General features: G+C 44.8%; 1 protein-coding gene across 1 annotated transcript in view; it reads right to left on the reverse strand.

Moving 5' to 3' along the window:
• LOC137353547 (uncharacterized) overlaps positions 1-19,735 on the reverse strand; it is a 25,778-nt gene continuing 6,043 nt past the window's right edge. Inside the window, exons 3-9 of the mRNA XM_068019914.1 lie at positions 14,919-15,041; positions 14,513-14,674; positions 12,601-12,774; positions 7,525-7,611; positions 7,003-7,089; positions 4,531-4,723; positions 1-1,806 (exon numbers count right to left, since the gene is read on the reverse strand). Coding sequence (XP_067876015.1) covers positions 1,707-1,806; positions 4,531-4,723; positions 7,003-7,089; positions 7,525-7,611; positions 12,601-12,774; positions 14,513-14,674; positions 14,919-15,041 — 926 coding nt within the window. The 3' untranslated portion in view covers positions 1-1,706. The remainder of the gene's footprint in view (positions 1,807-4,530; positions 4,724-7,002; positions 7,090-7,524; positions 7,612-12,600; positions 12,775-14,512; positions 14,675-14,918; positions 15,042-19,735) is intronic.

Below are 19,735 nucleotides of genomic sequence, written 5' to 3' on the forward strand. Positions count from 1 at the left end.
GATTTATATAGTGCCTTTCACAACCTCAGGAAGTCCCAAAATGTTTCACAGCGAATGAAGTACTTTTGAAGTGCAGGAAATAGAGGAACCAATTTGTGTACAGCAAGCTCCCACAAAGAACCAGGTGATAAATGACCAGTGTTAGTTGAGGGGTAAATATTGGCCAGTACACCAAGGATAACTTTACTGCTCTTCTTTGAAATGGTGGCCGCGAGATCTTTTACATTCACCTGAGAGGACAGACAGGCCCTCAGATTAACATCTCATCTGAAAGATGACACCTCCAACAGTGCAGCATTCCCTCAATACTGCATTGGAGTGCAAGCCTGGTATATGTGCTCAAGTCTTCAGTGGGACTTGAACACGCAATCTGTGGTGACAGAGTCTTTAATCATTCATCCATATTTACTTCTCTCCTCAAAATATTGCTGAGCCATACATTTAACACCATATTTAGGGACCCTCAACTATACATCAATATCAATTATCAATCGAGAGGAGGGAAAGTATCCTATTGGCTTAAATGGTGAACAATTAGGGGCTATGATGGAGCAAAGGGATTTGGGTGTCCAAGTATACAAAACACTAAAAGCTAGTGCACAGGTACAGAAAGTAGTCAGAAAACTTGATAGAATGTTGGCCTTTATCTCAAGGGGTTGGAACACAAAAGTTGTACAGAGCCTTGGTCAGAGCCCATCTGAAGTACTGCATTCAGTTTTTAGCACTGGACCTCAGGAAGGATATATGGGCCTTGGATTCACCAGAATGGCCCCAAGTGTAATGGGTTAGTTTATGAGGACAAGTTGCATAAACATGGCTCGTATACTCTTGACTTGAGACAGTTGTGGGGAGATCTAATCAAGGTCTTTAAAATGATAAAGGAGCTTTGATAGGGTTGATACTGAGAAACTATGATCGCTGGTGGGGAATCGAGAACAAGATTAAAATTGAAGCTAGGCCATTTAGGAGTGAGTTCAGGAAGCACTTTTTCACACAAAGGATAGTGGAAATCCAGAATTCTCTTCTCCCCCAAAAATGTTGGATGCTGGGTGATAATTAAAACTTTCAAGACTGAGATTGATAGGTTTTGTTTGGTATTTATATCAGGCGGGTCAATAGAGTTAAGATACAGACCAGGCATGATCTGATTGAATGGTGGAATAGGCGCAAGGGGCTGAATGGCCTTCTCCTGTTCCTATGATGATGTATTTTGGAGGTTTCATTGTATTTTTAGAAGCAAGTCTTTGAGGGTAAGTTTTGCAAGGCTCCATTGTGGAAGTGCAAACTGGAAATTGGGCGTCAAGACCAGAGCTCATGATCCATGGCACAGCAAACTTTCTGATCAATGACTGGAAAACTGGGATTGCTGGGAATCATACACACTGATCTCCACTCCGCACTGTCGTGACACCAGGCTATGTGACTGGGAACGGAGCCTCCCACAATTCATCCTTTGGTGTTACCTTTTAGAAATGTCCCTGAAACCCACTCAAGAACAGACTGGTATTGTACATTGACAATTTAGGGATACACTCATTAACCTTATGGGTGCCTTCCAGCGTGGTTAAGTCCAAACTTTTCTGTAATTTTCTTTGGCTAAGGGATGTAGGAATTTCCTCATTCATGGGACATGTCGGTGAGATCATTTCATATCATTGTTTACAACTGAGAAAGGGTTCATTGAATATGCGAGCCTGCAAGTGCATTTACAGATACCGAGTTTCTTTCCATCCATAGGCTTTCTCTCCAAATTTGTATGTCAGTCTCCCATCCACACGTTCCAGGATTCCAGTTTTGTAATAGTGTCTAAGGCAGAGGAGTTAAAAACATCAGACTTTAACTCAAATTAAATAATCTAAATTAATTTTATTAAAACTTAAACACCACGACTTTTAGGATTATTTTCCCAGGTTTCTCCCCCTGAAGTCCTTGCTCATTTTCTACGTGCTATGCACCCTCCAGTACTTTGCCCAAGTCTCCATTCTTCTTGTATGAACCTTGGGCATATATAGGCTATCCTGACCTCAGACTGTCCTCATCCAGTGTCACACACATGCACCTTCCAGGAGTGACTGGATACAACCAGCATAACTCGCATTTGTATGGCATCTTTGACCTCTCCTCTGAATAAAAAGTCCCAAGGCAATTCAGAGGAACATAATCAGACAAAATTTGACATTGAAGTAGAGGCGGAGAGGTTCAGGGAAGGAATTTCAGAGCTTAGGGTCTAGACAGCGAAAGGCACAGCTGCCAATAATGGGGGTGAAGGAAATCAGGTATTTGCTAAAGGCCAAAGTTGGAGGAATGCAGTGATTAGAAGGAGCAACACTGACAGATTCCCCCATTCTTTCCCCAGCCCAGGGACACTGAAACAAACTCAAGATCCTACTACTCCCCCAGTCGAGGTCAGCTGTCTTGGCATAAAGTATGGAGTTTGGGACGAGAACAGAAAGTGCCAGAAATACTCACCAGGTCTGGCAGCATCTGTGTAGCGAGAAACAGTTAACGTTTCAGGTCTGTGACCTTTCATCAGAACTGCCAAAGGTTAGACTTTCATTCCAATGTGTCGAAGTGGACACGTAGGTCTGGTTAGTCCCAATCCAGGACAATGGCTTGGGAATTTTGAATGGGCTACCTGTCCAAGCTTCATTAACAAGACATTAAAGGCATTCTTGGAACATTAGCACTGGTGGAGATGGACCACTCAAAGGGTGATCACTAGAATAATGGAACCCTGAGAGAGATTGGAATTCTTAAACATGATCTAATTAAGTTGAAAGCGATAGAATACACTGGGCCATCATGTGACAAACCCGCCATCTATGCGTTAAGCTAGCTGCTCTCTCTCTCTGCCAGCAGACAAGTAACTGAGACAAGCCAGTAAAGGACCCAAGTGGGGGTCCCTCTCTCTCTCTCTCCAGGTCACCTTGCAAGTTTGAACCCTGCTTGTTGGCTGTAACCATCCACGCCTATCATTGCTGCAGACAAAGAACCTGCGAAGAAAACCATCTGCATCACTGTCTCCAAGAAAACCCTGAACCAGTTGGCCACATCTACAAGCCGGAACCTCTTGGTCACCGAGTTCAGCTGGAAGACAACTCATTTACCAAACTCCACAGCCTGTATACTCTTTTTTTTATATGCCACAGACTCTAATCTATTCTTTTTTTTATTTGTTCATGGGATGTGGGTGTTGGTGGCTAGGATACCATTTATTTGAGAAGGTGGTGGTGAGCCACCTTCTTGAACTGCTGCAGTCCATGTGGGGTAGGTACACCCACAGTGCTGTTAGGAAGGGAGTTCCAGGATTTTGACCCAGCGACAGTGAAGGAATGGTGATAGAGCCTTGGTGTGTTTCTCTCCTCCACTCTGTAACCTATCTGTGCGTGTGATTCTCGTGTGTGTGTGTGTGTGTGTGTGTGTGTGTGTGAAAGTTAGAGGGTAGTTTATTATTTTACTTAGATCTGTTTTAAGTACAATAAACTAACCTTTTTCTTGTTTAAACTCAAGAAAACCTGTCAGATTGGTTATTTAATGATCATAGCACATAAAGGGTTAAACACTCACTGAATTGATAAGCATATCCACATTTTAAAAGAAATAAATCCTGTTGCGGTCAAACAAGGAGAGGGACAAGAGGGAAGCCTTTTGACCCCTCCTCACCTGATTATAACAACTCTTATAAAGAAAGGTTAAAAATACATCTTGGGTGTTAGCATAAAGCAGGCGGGATTGATATCCAATTCCATTGACTTTAACTGAACTGAGTATTAAGTAGGGCCTATAACTGGAAATCTTAAGTTACCAACTCATATCCCTCAATCCCTTTTCTCTCCAGAATTGTGACTGCTTGTTGAACTCGTTACACTTGGCATCTCAATGGCTTCCTGGTACTTTAACCCTTTGGGTGAATAGATTGGCCTGACTGCCCCCTTCTAACTCCTCGCTCTCTAATCCTTGACTTCTGCCCCAGTTCTTTGAACCCTTCAGCACAAGGAACAAGTTGGATTGCCCCCTCCATTCTCTATTATACTGTCTCCAAACAGTAATTATACTACCATAGTTGTACGTAGGGTTGCCAACACTGCTCGGACATATTCCTGAAGGTGTCATCACCAGATCTCCTGTCTCCCACCACCCCACCCCCACAATCCTGCCATTAGTCGCCCAACATGCCCATCCTCCCAGCATCCTGCCTTCCCAAAGCCAATCAGAAAGCAAAAAGATGCATCATTACTTGATTGGATGATTCTTGTCAGTCAGTCAAACAGCCTCTGCCACCACCCCCCCCCTCCCCCATGTTTGATATTTGTATAATTAATAAACAAAAGCATTCAAAGAATTTTTAAAAAGACATTTTTTTTAGTGCCTCTTATGATTCTCCTTCTAGGAGTTTGCTGGAAATGAATCTTACATTCCTGGAGACTCCAGGGTAATCCTGGAGGGTTGGCAACCCCAGCTATACATGGAGATGGTGCAGCTGCTGGGCATTCCCAGTCAGAGAGAGGTGCAATGATTCTGAGCTTCTACCTTAGTGCTCGGCTCAACTTCTCATAATTCATTCCTTTATTATTTTTCTCGTTGCCCCACAGCTGGGCGAAGGCATTGGACTTGATCACGCGAAAGATTCCCTCTCTCCGGTCCTCCCATCGCACGATCTCATGGTTCTCCATGGGGTTCAGCAGCAAGTCCCGGACAAACTCCCACAGGTGAGCACTTTGACCTGTTACATTTAAAATTCTTTTATACATAATAAATAATGATTAAACAGAAAGAAAGAAAAAAAAACTGACTTTTATATAGCGCTCTTTGGCCTCAGAACATCCAAAGCACTTTACAGCCAATTAATTACTTTTGAAGTGTACTCACTGTTGTAATGTCAACCAATTTACACACAGCAATGAGGTATATGACCAGAAAATCTGTTTTTGTGATATTGGTTGAGGGATAAATATTAGCCAGGATATCTGGGAAAACTCCCTGCTTTTCTTCGAAATAGTGCCCTGGGATCTATTACATCCACCTGACAGGGCAGACGGATCCTCGGTTTAACGTCTCATCTGAAAGACGGCACCTCCGACAGTGCAGCACACTCTCAGTACTGCACTGGGAGGGTCAGTCTGGATTCTGTGTTCAGTTGTCTGGAGTGAGACTTGAACCTACAACTTTCTGAGGCAAGATTGCTACCTAGCCATGGATGACAAAATGTGTGAAGGCCAATAACGTAGGAGGCCACCAAGTTTGAAAGAGTAGGGCAGAGGATAAAGTAAATGAAGAAGTAGTGGTTAAGTAACACCTGTAGACTACAGGAGAAAGGAAAACAAAGAGACCTACACTTTTCAGGTTGCAGGAAAAAAAGGTTAGATTAGGACATAGTGCTTTGAGTATTTCAATGCAGAGAGGATGCAGGGAAAATGAGGAGTGTGTAGGACAGGAGATTTGGAGTTTTGAAGAGGAAAGTTAGAGGAGAATTTTCAGAATTACTAACATTTTGCTTTGCTGGCCATCATTTTATGTCGGGAGATCTTAATAAGAACATATGAAATAGGAGCAGGAGTAGGCCAGATGGCCCCTGAGGCCTGCTGCACCATTCAATAAGATCAAGGCTAATCTTTTACCTGAACTACACCTTCTTGCATTATCCCCATATCCCTTGATTCCTTTAGTATCTAAAAATCTATCGATCTCAGTCTTGAATCCACCGCCCCCTGGGGTAGAGAATTTCAAAGATTCACAACCCTCTGAGTGAAGGAATTTCTCATCTCAGTCCAAAATGGGCGACCCCTTATCCTGAGACTATGTCTCCTAGTTCTAGATTCTTCAGTCAGGGAAAACAGCCTCTCAGCATCTACCCTGTCAAGCCCACTCTGAACCTTATACATTTCAAAGAGAACACCTCTCATTCTTCTAAACTCCAGAGAACATAGGCCCATTCTGCTCAATTAACTCCTCACTGAGGAGTCTTGTTTTAAACAGGCTATAAGATTCTTTAGTAACTTACTGTATTGTACTTTGTTCTGGTGTTTGCTACAGTGCACTGCATTTGCTTTAAATTGTTTTCTATTTCTCCATCCTTTATGCCCCCAGATTCAAATGTTCTGATCTCTGCAGCTGCTGCCCACTCTCAGGATTCAGGAAGAGGAAATTATCAGGATTCTTGCTCCTGAGCGCAGTACAGTGCCCTTGCTAGAAAGTGTGTGCGCGTGCGTGTGAACAGGTTCGTGCTTGCCTGTGAGGTCTTCTATGGTCAAATAGCATGTCTAGACGTGGGGTATTGCATCAGAGGGGACATCATAGACAATCCCAATCCTGTGCTTAGCTGATGTTCACCTCCTTGCACTGTCCAGCAGGGATTACTAAGGAGCGATTGAGCCCAAGAATCTTGGCCAGATTGAGCCCAAGGTTGTTGAGGTCAATAACAAGAACAACACAGTTTGCATTTCCATAGCACCTTTAACATAGTAAGACATTGCCAAGTCACTTCATTGGTGTGATTATCAAGCAACATTTGACACCGAGGTACATAAGGAAATATTAAGGAAGGTGAGCAAAAGCTTGGTCAAATAGGTAGGTTTTAAGGAGCGACTTAAAGGAGGAGAGAGAGGCAGAGGGGTTTAGGGAGGGAATTCCAGAGCTTAGGGCCTCGGCCCAAAGGCACGACCGCCAATGGTGGAGCGATTAAAATTGGGGATGCGCAAGAGTCCAGAATTGGAGGAGTGCAGGGATCTCGCAGGACTGGAGGAGATTACAGAGATAGGGAGGGGATGAGGCCATGGAGGAAGCTGAAAACAAGGATAAGAATTTTAAAATTGAGGCATTAAAATTAACAGCCCCAGTGGAGATCACCTGATGCAGCACAGACCAGGGATGGAACCAGGGTCCTGTCTGATCTGTGTGAGGAGGCTCCACACTGGGTGCTGCTGTGATCCTCTGGGTGGGGAGGGATGGCTGGAAAATTACTATTAATTCCTTCCATTTGAATGGACCATAATTTCCACGTACCTTGCTTGTGTCGTTTCATTCTGCGGTTTGAAGATTTCTCTTGCTGTTTGACATCTGTGCGGCATTTGATTTTATTGGAAGACATCACTGCAATATAGATTACAAAAAAGTATAGAGGCACCAATTAGTGTTGAGTATTGGGCCACATTTATGCTGTAGGCCAATATCCATTAGATGAAACTGGATTGGATTCTGCCTAAACTCATTTCTGGGTCTAGGTGATGTAGGGGTGAGGTGTAATGGAAGAGTTTGGGTGTTGGTGGGTACAATGGAAGACTTTGGGTGACATAGGGTGAGGTACAATGGGAGACTTTAGGTCATGTGGGACTGAGGTACAATGGAAGATTTTAGGTGATGTAGGCCTGAGATACTATGGGAGACTTTTGGTGCTAGTGAGTTGTGCTTTACTGAGCTGAACAAAGGTTTCTAGTGCTGGTCTTTCTAATGTTGGGTGTTATGGTGGATCTGAGTTTTATTTTTGGCTGCTGTAAATCCCCTGACTGTTACAGTTTGGCTACTTACGAAAATCAATACTGGGAAGAACTGGTTTAACTGGCAGGCTTGGTTGTTCAGTATTGTTGTGATATGTTGTCACGGTTGCCAGAAAACCTGAAAGTGAAGCAGCAAACAAAGCAAGCGTCAAGTTACAGTGTAGTGTCAGTATCCTAACACCCAGAGCACAATGAGACTATCTGGTACAGGAGCTCTCAAAAATACTGGGATGCACTGCAGCACTGCACTGAAAATCCCCTGCAGTACTACCCTGGGAGCCCTTGTAACAATGCAATGTGAGCCCCTATAATATTGCAATGGGATCCATATTCAGTAGACTTCCTCTGTTAAGATGTACGATTAGAATCAATTGCAGCCATTCATGAGGAACATTATTGTGTTTTTATACTAGAAATAAAGGGAGACACAGATAGGAGAGGGACAGAGACGCACACAGTCATAAGGAGGAGAGAGAGGTAGAGAGGCGGAGAGGTTTAGCGAGGAATGTTCATCCCATACCCTGCAGCTTCTCCCAGCTCTTTCCTCGGCACTCAACACACTCATGAAACCAAACACCTGTTCTTCAGATTCCCTTCCTTCCCAACTGCTAGTCACCTAACCTATCCTCATCTCCTTGACTCCATTGGTTGCTGACAACATCAAGCTGTCTCTCCTTTGCAGGCAGTGCTTCTACCTCTGTCATTCTCTCCAACTACTGGCTTATCTCCAATCTCCCTTTTCTTTTGCTAAGTCCCTCAATGCCCTGTAACTTTGCTTCATTTTCTCCCACCACGCCTTATTTGAATCCCTTTAATATGGCACCTGTCCTGCCCATAATGCTGGGGATGTAGTGGTCCAGGCCACAAATGAGTTCTCAAGTGAGTGTGGCTTTCTCCTCACCCTCTGCTCTACCTACGGTCAGGGATTTCCTCCGCACTGCTCCCGCTCCAAGAGAAGTCACGGTGCAGGCACAGTGGGATCATCTCTGAGGAAATTCCTGGCCTTTGACACTGTAAACCACTCTGTCCTCCTGTAACATCTCTCCTCTGCTGACCAGCTCTGCCCACACCTGTCACAACCTCACCTCTCTCAACAACTTCTCCTCTTCTGCCTATACATTCACCTTGGGGCTCCATCGTTTGTACCATTCAGAAGAATTGAGCCACCTCTGCATATACGCTGGCAACACTTTTTCTAACCCTGAACTGCTCCAGAGGCTGTATCTACAAGGCCGAATACTCATGGTATCAGATCCTGCGTCTGGAAATCATGAGTCACTTAGACCGGCAAATCCAGGGAATTCAGGTTGATGGGAAGGCAATGGTGTAAGGGAACCTGCCCGGTTTTACATTCAATTAAACAAATGGACAGAAAATCAGGTGAACGCCATGAAAAAAAGGAGAGAGGGAGAAAGCTGGCAAAAAGGGAGCTTAAAATTCTAAAGGGACTAGATAATGTTTCACAAGTTGTTTCAGTACGTTGGAAACAGTAGAACCAGAGAACATGTCCTGAGCTTAAAGAGCGATAAATTCAAAACTAATTTGTGGACACACGAGTGAGTGGTAAATCTTTGGAACAGACTCCCTGGGTACACAGTGGAAGCTGATAGTATCGATTCATTTAAATGCAAATTTCCGAAAATAGTACTTTGGATACAGTATAGAATAAACATGAGAAAGAGGAGCAGGAGTAGGCCATTTGGCCCCTCGAGCCTGCTCTGCTATTCAATAAGATCATGGCTGATCTGATCGTGGCCTTAACTCCACTTTCCCACCTGTCCCCCATAACCATTGACTCCTTTGTAGATCAAAAATCTATCTATCAGCCTCCAATATATTCAATGACCCAGCCTCCACTGCTCTCTGGGGAAGAGAATTCCAAAGATTAATGACCTTCTGAGAGAAAAAATTCCTCCTCATCTCCATTTTAAATGAGAGACCCCTTATTTTGAAATTGTGCCCCTGAGTTCTAGATTCCCCCACAAGGGGAAAAATCCTCTCAGCATCTACTCTGTCAAGTCCCTTCTGAATCTTATATGTTTCAATAAGATCACCTCTCATTCTTCTAAACTCCAATAAGTATAGGCCCAGCCTGCTCAACCTTTCCTCATAAGGGAACCCCTTCATTCCAGGAATCAACCTAGTAAACCTTCTCCAATGCAAGTATGTCCCTCCTTAAGGAGACCAAAATTGTATGCAGTACTCTAGGTCCGGTCTCACCAACACACTGTATGGTTGTAGCAAAACTTCCCTACTTTTATACATCATCCCCCTTGCAATAAAGGCCCACATTCCATTTACCTTCCTAATTACTTGCTGTACCTGCTTGCGAACTCTTGGTGATTCATGTACAAGGACACCCAGATTCCTCTGTACCGCAGCATTCTGCAGTCTCTCTCCATTTAAATAATATTCTGTTTTTCTATTCTTCCACCAAAGTGGACAACCTCACATTTCCCCACATTATACTCCATCTGCCAGATTTTTGCCCACTCACAACTATCTATATCCCTTTGCAGACACTTTATGTCCTCCTCACAACCTGCTTTCCTACCTATCTTTGTATCATCAACCAATTTGCCTACAATACACTCAGTCCTTTCATCCAAGTCATTAATATAAATTGTAAATAGTTGAGGCCCCAGCACCGATACCTGTGGCACTCCAGTGGTTACAGTTTGCCAACCTGAAAATGCCCCATTTATCCCAACTCTCTGTTTCCTGTTAGTCAATCCTTTATCCATGCTAATATATTACCCCCAAAACCATGAGCTCTTATCTTGTGTAGCAACCTTTTATGTGGCACCTTATCGAATGCCTTTTGGAAATCCCAATACACTACATCTACTGGTTCCCCTTTATCCACCCTGCTTGTTAAATCATCAGAACAATGTGAGACATGATAGGTGGTAAGTGTGTGTTTGGAAATTTGAGATTTGGAAATCCCATTCACTCGTCTCACCAAACGCCACCTGCCCACCTAGAACAAAGAACAAAGAAAATTACAGCACAGGAACAGGCCCTTCGGCCCTCCAAGCCTACGCCGATCCAAATCCTCTATCTAAACCTGTCGCCTATTTTCTAAGGGTCTGTATCTCTTTACTTCCTGCCCATTCATGTATCTGTCTAGATACATCTTAAAAGACGCTATCATGCCCGCGTCTACCACCTCCGCTGGCAAAGCGTTCCATGCACCCACCACCCTCTGCGTAAAGAAATTTCCACGCATATCCCCTCTAAACTTTTCCCCTTTCACTTTGAACTCGTGTCCCCTTGTAATTGAATCCCCCACTCTGGGAAAAAGCTTCTTGCTATCCACTCTGTCTATACCTCTCATGATTTTGTACACCTCAATCAGGTCCCCCCTCAACCTCCGTCTTTCTAATGAAAATAATCCTAATCTACTCAACCTCTCTTCATAGCTAGCGCCCTCCATACCAGGCAACATCCTGGTGAATCTCCTCTGCACCCTCTCCAAAGCATCCACATCCTTTTGGTAATGTGGCGACCAGAACTGCACGCAGTATTCCAAATGTGGCCGAACCAAAGTCCTATACAACTGTAACATGACCTGCCAACTCTTGTACTCAATACCCCGTCCGATGAAGGAAAGCATGCCGTATGCCTTCTTGACCACTCTATTGACCTGCGTTGCCACCTTCAGGGAACAATGGACCTGAACACCCAAATCTCTCTGTACATCAATTTTCCCCAGGACTTTTCCATTTACTGTATAGTTCACTCTTGAATTCGATCTTCCAAAATGCATCACCTTGTATTTGCCCTGATTGAACTCCATCTGCCATTTCTCTGCCCAACTCTCCAGTCTATCTATATTCTGCTGTATTCTCTGACAGTCCCCTTCAGTATCTGCTGCTCCACCAATCTTAGTGTCGTCTGCAAACTTGCTAATCAGACCACCTATACTTTCCTCCAAATCATTTATGTATATCACAAACAACAGTGGTCCCAGCACGGATCCCTGTGGAACACCACTGGTCACACGTCTCCATTTTGAGAAACTCCCTTCCACTGCTACTCTCTGTCTCCTGTTGCCCAGCCAGTTCTTTATCCATCTAGCTAGTACACCTTGGACCCCATGCGCCTTCACTTTCTCCATCAGCCTACCATGGGGAACCTTATCAAACGCCTTACTGAAGTCTATGTATATGACATCTACAGCCCTTCCCTCATCAATCAACTTTGTCACTTCCTCAAAGAATTCTATTAAGTTGGTAAGACATGACCTTCCCTGCACAAAACCATGTTGCCTATCACTGATAAGCCCGTTTTCTTCCAGATGGGAATAGATCCTATCCCTCAGTATCTTCTCCAGCAGCTTCCCTACCACTGACGTCAGGCTCACCGGTCTATAATTACCTGGATTATCCCTACTACCCTTCTTAAACAAGGGGACAACATTAGCAATTCTCCAGTCCTCCGGGACCTCACCCGTGTTTAAGGATGTTGCAAAGATATCTGTTAAGGCCCCAACTATTTCCTCTCTCGCTTCCCACAGTAACCTGGGATAGATTCCATCCGGACTTGGGGAAGAGTGTGCGGATCCAGAATTGGACTATTCAGTCACCTAAGGACCCACGACCCTGGAGTTTAAGAAAGTCATTCTCGTTTCCGAGGGACTGCCTAAGAAGAAGTAAGTGTGGCCTGCTTGGGAGGAACAGCAGATTTCTGTCTAAACCTTTAAACTGCACACCTGTGTGATTTCTGCCAATTTGATATCTGCAGATGATCTGATCTGGAATATTCTATGTCGTTTGTTGAGAGACTGAGGAAATAGGAAGGGGGGTTGGGGGTTTTGTTAATGGTAAGTCACAAATGTTTTCACCGACACTCAGGTGTCAACCTTGGCTCAGTAGGTTCCCAAAGCTCTCCAACATTGGGGGTTTTCCTTACTTCATGTTTGGGTCTGTGGTAGACTAATCAATAAGAGATTGATTGCTGTGATTAGTCAACAACTCCATTATCATTGTATTAGAACAGCAGAAGGTGAATGGCCTCCTTCTGAGCCGTAAATGACTATGACTCTTATGAACTAGATGGATTTTTGTCTCTTGTTGTCTAGGAACTCCTATGTTGCTCTGCTTACCTTTGAAAATGTTGTGTTCCATGGAAAAATTGGACTCCCTCATCTCCAGCGAATCTCTCTCCATTGCAGGATGAAAGGGAGCGGGATTGAATGGAAAGAAGAACTCTGCATTATCCCCTCCAAGGAAAATATCAGACTGTTTGGACACCATGGGTTTGGACAGTGTGGTCAATCCTATGGAGAAGACATAGCAGATGAGGTGCGATATTATTGTTTTTCCCTTTGGGTCTTCTTCCTTCCTCAGGATGCTGGCTGACGTTGGATCCTGACAGTCATCGATACCTCTCCCAAGTGGCCACCCTTCAGGTTTTGGTAAACATTGTTAAGCCAATTATAGTGCCTCAACTGTCGCCATGGCTAACAGACCAGGAATCAAACATGGGATCTTCTGGTCTGTATGGTGCCTTTGCTACTAGCCCATTGGGGTACCATATTACCATGCTGGTGTTTATGCTCTACAGGAGCCTCCTCCCACCTCTCTTCATTTAACCTCATCAATATATCCTTCTATTCTTTTCCCCCTCGTGCTTATCTAGTTTCCCCTTAAATACTGTTCGCCTCAACTACTGTTTGTGGTAGCAAGTTCTACTTTCTAACTGATCTCTAGGTAAATAAGTTTCTCCTGAATTCCAGTTGGATTTCTTAGTGACTATCTTATATTTATAGGCCCTTAGTTCTGGTCTCGCCTGCAAGTGGAAACATCCTCTCTAGATCTCTGCTGTCGAACCCTTTCATGTTCTTAAAGACAGCAATCACCCCTCAGTCTTCTCGTTTCCACAGAAAGGAGCCCAGCCTGTTCAAACTTTCCTTCTAGGTATTTTTAAAAGACAGTACTGTGTCAGAAGGAACTGATTCTCTGGTATCTCAGAAAGTAAGGGGCAACTTTTTTAACTGAAATTGTTTTTGTGAAGTTTTCTCGCGAGACTCATACACTGTGAGAAAGGCAGTGTTTTGGAGATGAAATACTGAATGAGAGAATCGATTTCACCCAATTTACTGGTGATATACTTGCATAGTTCATTAAAGTCAGTCATATTTTACAAACCAACCTGCAGCAGACAGTAAATAAAAAAAAAATCAGAACTCGATACCTCCTTACAGACTGGAATCTGATCATTTTATTTTCTTGTGTAAGCACTCAGCGATTTGCTCTGAAACAGGCTCACATTTTCATAAATACATGCAAAGCAGGTATCTGCACTGCTGTCTAAGCAATGAATTTACAACCGATTTACACTGTCAGTTTGCCTGATGTGGCTCTGTTACGGTGGTTGATTTCATAAAGGATGGGCCTGTTATTTTCCTGTTTGCACAGACCTGGCTGCCAAGAGCTGTTATTTTATTACTTAATTCAAGTTCAAGATTTCAATGAAGTTCCGAGAACAAGTCAATAAAATTGTTGACCTCAAGGATTTTTTTTAAAGAACTTACATTTACATAGTGCCTCAAGACATCCTAAAATGCTTTTACAACCAGTGAAGTACTTTTGAAGCGTAGATACTGTCGTAATATAGGAATTGTGTCAATCATTTTGGACACAGCAAGCTCCCACAAACAGCAATGAGATGTATGAGCGGATAAGCTTTTTTTTAGTGATGTTGGTTGAGGGATAAATATTGGACAGGACATCAGGGAGACCTGTCCTGCTTCTTCTTTCAAATAGTACGATGGGATCATTTATGTCCACCTGGGAAAGCTGACGGGCTTTGGTTTGGTGTCTCAATCAAAACACAGCACTTCAGACTCCCTCAGTATTGGAATGCTGGAAAAGGTTTTGTACTCAACCCACAACCTTCTGACTTAAAGGTAAAAGTGTCGGCAACTGAGCCACAATTGACACATAGCACCAAAACTGCCTGCAAATGACCGTTTGATTGACATCAACTGTTAAAAGAAATACCAGCTGGTTTACCTGTTCCATTGGCTGTAGTGGTGTTGTTATAATCGCCCAGTTTGCAGTGAATAGGGAACGCTGGGGGCTGTTGGAAATACATTTCCAGTTTGCAGGTGGCCCCAGCATACACAACGTAGCAGGTCCGTGAGGTCAAGGAAGCAGAACCCACAGAATTAAAATCTCACCACTAGGCGCAGAGAAGAACAAATGAGTTGCTGGAAGTGAGATCTGACTGTTGGGTGACAAATCTTCAACAACTTTGGGAATATCCTTATCGCATGAGCTGCCAGAATGGATTGCCAAGTGTGTGCGTGTGTGTGTGTTTGTGAGAGTGAGACAGAGAGAGAAAATAATGCGTACGCTTCAATTTTTTGCAGCTGCTTTCCTTCTGAGGCTAAGGTTTGTTGGACTGGTGCCAGCTCACCTGTATTAAGAACAGGTTTAACATCCCTGTCATTCTTGTGCTGGCAACATGATGCCATGCTTGGCGTGCAATCTCGAGCAGGTATGGGAAGGCTGTTGGGGCGGCCCTGGCAATGAATCCCCACTGTCAAGAGGAAATTGGGGGGAACATTGTAAAGAGAAAAAAATTTATTTATTTAGATTGTTTTCTGCCGTTCTTTGGTTAGTTGCAACACAGTGCTTCTTGGGGGAGGGGTTAACTGCACCTCCCATCGGAAAGACTTCTTGATTGGGTTGCCACAATATACACTGAACAAGAAAGGTCCATTCAGCCCATCACACATGACTCCTTCCTCATACCATGTATAATCAACTCTATTCTACACTCCACCCCACCCATTTAATTCCCAGAAGGTAAGTTATCTAGGAACAGTCCCTGATCACAAGAGATCATTAAGTGAAACTACAGTTTATTTTATATCTCCTAATCCTCAGTGGAAGTGGGACTGAAGGTTATTAGAGATGTTTAACGACACTGATTTTGAAGGGAGGTTGGAGAGGAAAGTGAGTAGTCCCTAAAATCAGGAATCAACAAAAGGTATGGGAGGAAAGTTCACACGAACACTGGAATGGAACAGGTTTGATGGCTGAATGGCCTTTCTTTGCTTTCCATTTTCTTACTTTCATAGTTTCACTGTTTTTCCCTAGTCTCTTGTCCTCCCTAGCAAACATGACCCCATCTCTGGCCCTCCTCCCCACCCCACAGCACTTTTGCATCATTTGGAATTTTTAATCACCTCAGCCGACATTTATCCAGCTCCTTTCTGAAGGAATAAAACATCACAGTAGCAATTACTTTTGGTAAGATGTCTGTGGGGGTGGAGTGGGAAGTCTTTATTCCTTGAGCCTTGCTTGACATTTGTTGAATTTAGCCTTGTCTCTTAGATTTTTTGTGAGCACAGAACTAACCCCCAAAAAAAGATTGCTTCTTTCTACATTATCTGCGCTTCTTGGATAGAGCCTTTCCCTTGGCCTGTGCTCAAAAGAAAACCAAAGAATTGACCATGTCATCAGGTTGTGTGGGCTGGGGGTGAAGTAAGATTGACTGGAGAACGTGGAGATATCACAGCAATGGATTATGTTACAACCAAGGCGGGAGTAATGCATTGTTAATTCAGTTCTACTACTCCACAGATCACAGCATATTAATAAAGTTTCTCACCTACTGCAAATTAGCCAAATTAGACACTTTTAAAAAAATTCATTCATGGGATGTGGGCATCAGTGGCTATGCCAGCATTTATTGCCTATCCCTAATTGCCCTTGAGAAGGTGGTGATGAGCTGCCTTCTTGAACCGCTGCAGTCCATGTGGGGTAGGTACACCCACAGTGCTGTTAGGAAGGGAGTTCCAGGATTTTGACCCAGTGACAGTGAAGGAAGGGTGATATATTTCCAAGTCAGGATGGTGTGTGACTTGGATGGGAACTTGCAGGTGGTGGTGTTCCCATGCATCTGTTGCTCTTGTCCTTCGAGGTGGTAGAGGTCGCGGGTTTGGAAGGTGCTGTCTAAGGATCCTTGGTGTGTTGCTGCAGTGCATCTTGTAGATGGTACACACTGCTGCCACTGTGCGTCGGTGGTGGAGGGAGTGAACTTTTGTGGATGGTGTGCCAATCAAGCGGGCTGCTTTGTTCTGGATGCTGTCGAGTTTCTTGAGTGTTGTTGGAGCTGCACCCATCCAGACAAGTGGAGAGTATTCCATCACACTCCTGACTTGTGCCTTGTAGATGGTGGACAGGCTTTTGGGAGTCAGGAGGTGAGTTACTCACCGCAGGATTCTTAGCCTCTGACCTGCTCTTGTAGCCATGGTATTTATATGGCTACTCCAGTTCAGTTTCTGGTCAATGGTAGCCCCTAGGATGTTGATAGTGGGGGATTCAGCGATGGTAATGCCATTGCATGTCAAGGGGAGATGGTTAGATTCTTTCTTGTTGGGGATGGTCATTTCCTGGCACTTGTGTGGCGCATGGGTGGCACAGTGGCGCAGTGGTTAGCACCGCAGCCTCACAGCTCCAGCGACCCGGGTTCAATTCTGGGTACTGCCTGTGTGGAGTTTGCAAGTTCTCCCTGTGTCTGCGTGGGTTTTCTCCGGGTGCTCCGGTTTCCTCCCACAAGCCAAAAAGACTTGCAGGTTAGTAGGTAAATTGGCCATTATAAATTGTCCCTAGTATAGGTAGGTGGTAGTGAAATATAGGGACAGGTGGGGATGTGGTAGGAATATGGGATTAGTGTAGGATTAGTATAAATGGGTGGCTGATGGTCGGCACAGACTCGCTGGGCCGAAGGGCCTGTTTCAGTGCTGTATCTCTAAACTAAATGTTACTTTCCACTTATCAGCCCAAGCCTGGATATTGTCCAGGTCTTGCTGCACTTCTACACAGACTGCTTCAGTATTTGAGGAGTCGCGAATGGTGCTGAACATTGTGCAATCATCAGTGAACATCCCCACTTCTGACCTTATGATTGAAGGAAGGTCATTGATGAAGCAGCTGAAGATGGTTGGGCCTCGGACACTACCCTGAGGAATTCCTGCAGTGATGTCCTGGAGCTCAGATGATTGACCTCCAACAACCACAGCCATCTTCCTTTGCGCTAGGTATGACTCCAACCAGCAGAGTGTTTCCCCCCTGATTTCCATTGACTCCAGTTTTGCTAGGGCTCCTTGATGCCATACTCGGTCAAATGCTGCCTTGATGTCAAGGGCAGTCACTCTCACCTCACCTCGTGAGTTCAGCTCTTTTGTCCATGTTTGAACCAAGGCTGTAATGAAGTCAGGAGCTGAGTGGCCCTGGCGGAACCCAAACTGAGCATCACTGAGCAGGTTATTTCTAAACAAGTGCTGCTTGATGGCACTGTTGATGACACCTTCCACACTTTACTGATGATTGAGAGTAGACTGATGGGGGGGTAATTGGCCGGGTTGGACTTGTCCTGCTTTTTGTGTACAGGACATACCTGGGCAATTTTCCACATTGCAGAATAGATGCTAGTGTTGTAGCTGTACTGGAACAGCTTGGCTAGGGGCGCGGCAAGTTCTGGAGCACAGGTCTTCAGTACTATTGCCGGAATATTGTCAGGATCCATAGCCTTTGCAGTATCCAGTGCCTTTAGTCGTTTCTTGATATCACGCGGAGTGAATCGAACAGGCTGAAGTCTGGCATCTGTAATGCTGGAGACTTCAGGAGGGGGGCCGAGATGGATCATCAACTCGGCACTTCTGGCTAAAGATTGTCGCAAATGCTTCTGCCTTATCTTTCACACTGATGCGCTGGGCTCCCCCATCATTGAGGATGGGGATATTTGTGGAGCCACCTCCTCCAGTTAGTTGTTTAATTGTCCACCACCATTCACGACTGGATGTGGCAGGACTGCAGAGCTTAGATCTGATCCATTGGTTATGGGATCGCTTAGCTCTGTCTATTGCATGCTGCTTATGCAGTTTGGCATGCAAGTAGTCCTGTGTTGTAGCTTCACCAGGTTGACACCTCATTTTGAGGTATGCCTGGAGCTGCTCCTGGCATGCCCTGCTGCACTCTTCATTGAACCAGGGTTGGTCTCCTGGCTTGATGGTAATGGTAGGGTGGGGGATATGCCGGGCCATGAGGTTACAGATTGTGGTTGAGTACAATTCTGCTGCTGCTGATGGCCCACAGCACCTCATGGATGCCCAGTTTTGCATTGCTAGATCTGTTCGAAATCTATCCCATTTAGCACGATGATAGTGCCACACAACACGATGAACGGTATCCTCAATGTGAAGGCGGGACTTCCTCTCCACAAGGACTGTGTGGTGGTCACTCCTACCAATACTGTCATGGACAGAAGCATCTGCAGCAGGCAGATTGGTGAGGACAAGGTCAAGTATGTTTTTCCCTCCTGTTGGTTCCCCCACCACCTGCCGCAGACCCAGTCTGGCAGCTATATCCTTTAGTATTCGGCCAGCTCGGTCAGTAGTGGTGCTACCGAGCCACTCTTGGTGATGGACATTGAAGTCCCCCACCCAGAGTACATTTTGTGCCCTTGCCACCCTCAGTGCTTCCTCCAAGGGGTGTTCAACATGGAGGACTACTGACTCATCAGCTGAGGGAGGGCGGTAGGTGGTAATCAGTTAGAGGTTACCTTGCCCATGTTTGACCTGATGCCATGAGACTTCATGGGTCCCGGAGTTGATGTTGAGGACTCCCAGGGCAACTCCCTCCCTACTGTATACCACTGTGCCGCCACCTCTACTGTGCCAGACAGTGTATGTGGGCATACCCAGGGATAGTGATCGCAGTGTCTGGTTCATTGTCTGTAAGGTATGTTTCTGTGAATATGACTATGTCAGGCTGTTGCTTGACTAGTCTGTGGGACAGCTCTCCCAACATTGGCACAAGCCCCCAGATGTTAGTAAGGCAGACTTTGCAGGGTCGACAGGGCTGAATTTGCCATTGTCATTTCCGGTGCCTAGGTCGATGCTGGGTGGTCCGTCCGGTTTCATTCCTTTTTATTGACTTCGTAGCGGTTAGGTACAACTGAGTGGCTTGCTAGGCCATTTCAGAGGGCATGTGAGAGTTAACCACATTGCTGTGGGTCTGGAGTCACATGTCAGCCAGACCAGGTAAGGACAGCAGATGTCCTTCCCTAAAGGACATTAGTGAACCAGATGGGTTTTTACAACAATCGACAATGGTTTCATGGACATCATTAGACTAGCTTTTTTTTAAATTCCAGATTTATTAATTAAATTCAAATTCCACCTTCTGCTGTGGTGGGATTCGAACCCATGTCTCCAGATCAAT

This window comes from Heterodontus francisci, chromosome 41, assembly GCF_036365525.1.
Source record: "Heterodontus francisci isolate sHetFra1 chromosome 41, sHetFra1.hap1, whole genome shotgun sequence".
NCBI classification, from domain to species: Eukaryota; Metazoa; Chordata; class Chondrichthyes; order Heterodontiformes; family Heterodontidae; genus Heterodontus; species Heterodontus francisci.